Source organism: Gregarina niphandrodes, assembly GCF_000223845.1.
Source record: "Gregarina niphandrodes unplaced genomic scaffold scaffold00015, whole genome shotgun sequence".
Classification (NCBI taxonomy): Eukaryota; Apicomplexa; class Conoidasida; order Eugregarinorida; family Gregarinidae; genus Gregarina; species Gregarina niphandrodes.
This window is the reverse complement of record NW_011646042.1, coordinates 167,518-171,711: the sequence shown is the minus strand read 5'-3', so window position 1 is coordinate 171,711 and position 4,194 is coordinate 167,518. Positions and strand designations below refer to the sequence as shown.

General features: G+C 51.1%; 3 protein-coding genes across 3 annotated transcripts; all 3 read left to right on the top strand.

Moving 5' to 3' along the window:
* Positions 1-92: 92 nt before the first annotated feature.
* GNI_083240 (hypothetical protein) lies at positions 93-2,437 on the top strand (the record flags this gene model as incomplete). Its single annotated transcript, XM_011135780.1, has 2 exons — positions 93-193; positions 409-2,437. 2 exons carry the CDS (start codon positions 93-95, stop codon positions 2,435-2,437), a joined length of 2,130 nt encoding a protein of 709 aa, XP_011134082.1.
* An 11-nt stretch (positions 2,438-2,448) lies between these two features.
* GNI_083230 (hypothetical protein) lies at positions 2,449-2,871 on the top strand (the record flags this gene model as incomplete). Its single annotated transcript, XM_011135779.1, has 1 exon — positions 2,449-2,871. The coding sequence occupies one exon, from the start codon at positions 2,449-2,451 to the stop codon at positions 2,869-2,871; it is 423 nt and encodes a 140-aa protein (XP_011134081.1).
* Positions 2,872-3,151: 280 nt separating this feature from the next.
* GNI_083220 (hypothetical protein) lies at positions 3,152-4,194 on the top strand (the record flags this gene model as incomplete). The annotated part of the gene is made up of 1 exon (XM_011135778.1): positions 3,152-4,194. A coding segment is annotated over one exon (1,043 nt), but the record flags the coding sequence as incomplete, so codon positions are not given.

Below are 4,194 nucleotides of genomic sequence, written 5' to 3'. Positions count from 1 at the left end.
ACATTGTTCGGGTCGAACCCTTGTGGCTCGGTTGATTGTTCAGTTGGCTGAGGGCTCACGTCAGTCATAAANAATTTTTCGGGCCAGGCCTGATGACTGATAGCGATCAAGACGACCTATTGGATNTAAATGACATAAATGAAACAGTGGTCGTGAAGCATACAGGCAGTAACAAGGAGACCCTGACTTTCTAGTAACCGACCTGCCAGTATTCATGAATCCCGTCAGTTGCACTTGAACCATCCATAAAATGCTGCACATGACCGCCAGGTAAACCATCCGGTGTGTGCGTCGACAAGTGTGTGTATGTGCGTCGACAAGTGTGTGTGTGAGTCGAGGAGTGTGTGTGTGAGTCGAGGAGTGTGTGTGCATAGTTGAGGAGTGTGTGTGCATAGTTGAGGTGTGTAGTTTTAATGATGTGTATTGTTGTAAAGTGCCGGTGTCTATGATTCCGTTGGAGGTACTGGAAGGTAGCAATCGGTTATCTGAGGCAATAAATCGGCAAGAGGAGTTGTCATCTCCTACGAGCAGTGATGATAGGGTTTGCAAGATTTACTCGTCACTAACGGAGGAGCACTTTGTGCTGTTATTGGAGTATTTAACGGGTTACAATCAGGCTCGATTTAATACGGGTGTGTTCTCGCTGGTGATGTGTCGGGAGTACGCCAAATTGATTGAAGCGTTGCTTCACTGGCAGGTCACACTCAAGGAAGGCACACTGCCGAATCGGCCAATGTGTTTGCATACGGCAAAGTACCTATACACACCCAAGGGCTGGATCTTACCTAACTTCAACTTGGTACAATTGCGCTGGGTCGTGGACAGCAAGATTTACTCTTGCAAAACACCGCTAGCTAACTACTCGCCCTCCAAAACCTCCCACGAGCCCTCCCTAGGTCTCGCCGCTCAAGCTCTCGCTGCGGTTGGTCGCGAGAACGTAACCGACTCCAACAGCGGCGGTGGCAACAGCGGCGGTGGTAATAATGGCGGTGGTAATAGTGGCGGCAACAACGGTGCTGGCGTGCTGAACGGCGGCAATGGCGGCACTCTACACTGGGTCCCTGTACACCCGTTCGAATGGGTCAGTGGTCCCTCACCAAACAATAGCCACTATCGCGCTATGTTGCGGGAAGTCGTGTACGTGCGACAGGGCGGTGAGGACGAGGTTGTGGCGCACCCCGAGGCGCCGGTCGACTTGGTATTGTCGACAGAGCATGGACGCACAGCCGTGCACTTGACCATGCCCATTCTCTTCGATGCCTTTCCCCGAGATGCGGTCGCCGCACCCCATTGTCAACACGTTGGCGGTTGCACACACACTCTGGGTCGGAATCGCATTAGGGGGGAACATTTATCCGACCACTTAGGGGGAGGGGGTAAGGACCACCTGGGGGGTAAGGACCACCTGGGGGGTAAGGACCACCTGGGGGGTAAGGACCACCTGGGGGGTAAGGACCACCTGGGGGGTAAGGAGAACGGGTTGTTGGATGGCATGAAGCGGCTGGGCTCCAGCATCTCGCGCAAGAAGGCCTTATCTTCCGCCTCCGCTGGCGCCGGTCCCGACTTCTCCGAACATCCCTTCGACTTCGACCCGTCGGGCACCCAGCTCTACCCCGACCAGCTGTACCCTGACCATGGTGACCCCGACCGTCCTGGCCGCCCTCCCTCCTTCTCCCGGGAAGTATCTGCCGTCGCACACGCGGGAGACGCGTTCGCTGCTTCCCCCAAGAGCTACTCGCCCAGACTCTCGCTGCCGCGCCAATCGGTGCCGCGCCAATCGCTCGAACCCATCGCGACCGGAGATGCCAAGAACACAGCAGAAGCAAGACACGCGGCAGACGCGCGACACGCCACTTTCAAGAGTGAAGATGACTATCAAACCGCAGTGGCCGGCTCTGGGCTAGCCGGCTCCGAACTCGGGTCCGGGTCCGCGGTGGGAACGTCTACGACGCACATTTGTTACTACTATTTGCTACCATTTGAGTTGACGGGTCTCAACAGTCAGGCCGGGTTCCCGCTTTGTTACTTTGTGAAATCCGAGCGAAAGGTTTCATCGTCTTCTTCGTCGGTGGCAATAGGGCCGATGCACAAGCGGAGTAGCTATTCGTTTAACGATTCGGGTCGCGAGAACAATGGGCGCGAAAACAGTGGGCGTGAAGAGGGTGGTTGTCGAGAGGGGGAGGTTCCAAGTTGGCGGTTTTCGATCGAGTTGTCGAGCACGGTGGCCATGTCTGTACGTTCAGACGGGTTGAAAGAGGAGCCGTACACGTTTAATGAAGTGTTGATGGACTCTCCGGCTTCGTTTGTGTGTCCGATGTGCTCGGCGAGCACGAGCGGCCTTCCTGGTTCCGGTCCAAAAACTCGATCTGTTCTCCAAAGAAGCATTATCGGTTATGGAGTTGCCTGCATCCAGAGCCGTCGCTGGTGCCTGTTTTGAGGGCCGCCGAAATGACCTGGTTGGACGAGCATGGTCTGAACATTTGGGATATCGACAAGGTCGTGATGTACAATTGGGGTTACTTACTTCTTATGAGTTATGAAGCAATTACCCGAACCGGCGGCCTTTGCGCCATCATGCTTGTCGACCATATCGACTTCCGCGAAGTCCACCCTTCACCGTTCCCCATCCATTTCAGAGGCATCGTTACCAAAGATATCGGCGTCTGTGTCTGCAATCTCCAAAGAGTCTACATACTCAGCAACCACACACTTTACCATGCCCGACTTGAAAGCGGAGACAATAGACTCGTACTCGGCAGGTCCACCGACAGACAAATCACTGGAAGCCCCGCCTGTGAGTTTCTAGGCACACCCGAACAACTAGCGCTATTCTGTCCATCCACAGGACTCCATTTTACCAAACCTTTTTAACAGCTGGAATGTCCTATAACCAACACCCCACATAACCATAAGGTTCCATAACCATAAGGTTCCATAACCATAAGGTTCCATAACCATAAGGTTCCATAACCATAAGGTTCCATAACCATAAGGTTCCATAACCATAAGGTTCCATAACCGTAAACTCATCAGGTTCACGATCAGGCCCAAGCCCATTGAGCATCAAGCCTGTTAAGTACCTAACCCATTTAGAACAACGACGAGTCCGACGACTGAGTCATTTTTCTCATCGTGCAATTTTTGAAAGCACATGGATTTGCTGAGCGCGTTGCAGCCGTTACTATCAATTACCAACTCCATTAGATACGTCTACTTAAACCATGAATTACAACATGATGTCGGAATGACAAGTCCCGGATATAGCGGAGTTAAATGTTTCCTCGTATTTTATGACGAGCGGTGCCCATTAAATTTGAGACCAGAGTTATCTTATATTACTGAAACGACTTATGAGGGTATATGTGTATTGCACCTTCTAAGGTCGCTGAATTTGCATCGTCTTGAGGTATGGAGTCGTAAAGGAGCCGAGAGGACTGGGACTAATATTGAAATGTTTAAGGGGAACAAACGGTTCTGTAAGAGTAATGGGAGTACTTGGATTTATGGTAATATTAGATTTACCGGAGCTCGTTGCACTATGCAGACTTTTCGATGCTTGGCAGAACGTGTGAAATCAGGTGCGCCGTCGAACCACCATGTTGTAGATCACCACGTGGGAAGTCACTTATGCCATTTGAATGCAGAAGAGGAAGATACCGTCCTCCTGCATCATCATCCACATATCAACGAGGGCACTCCCCCATCACATCCCAGTTACTTCAAGGACGGAGATCCCTTAGCGCTTTGTGATACCCTGCTTCCGAGACCATCCATAAAAACGTCAGGATTCGATGACCCTCATAACGCCGATGCTTACTTTGACCCTCAGACGAGAATTAAGAACAACATTAACATCGACTGGGATCGTGCCAAGTGGGTTCTTGGATTTAGTTGTAGCCATATCCACTCCAAAGTCAGTTTGCTTAAATGGATCACATTCAATAACGAAGCTACCAATTACCTACCCAATATAATAGTCGAAGATTTAACGGAAGAAGCTAATTGCCACACAAGGTTCTCCCATAATCATGGCAACAATCAGCAATGTCTAGTACCAATTGCGGATTCCGCCCTGCAAATGCCTTCAGGCGGATATATGATTTGGAAGCTTTATGCAGAGGATAATGTTGCTCAGAAAGATTGCATTCTCTCAGTAAATAGACCTACAACCCCCCCCCTCCCCACGTGCATCCC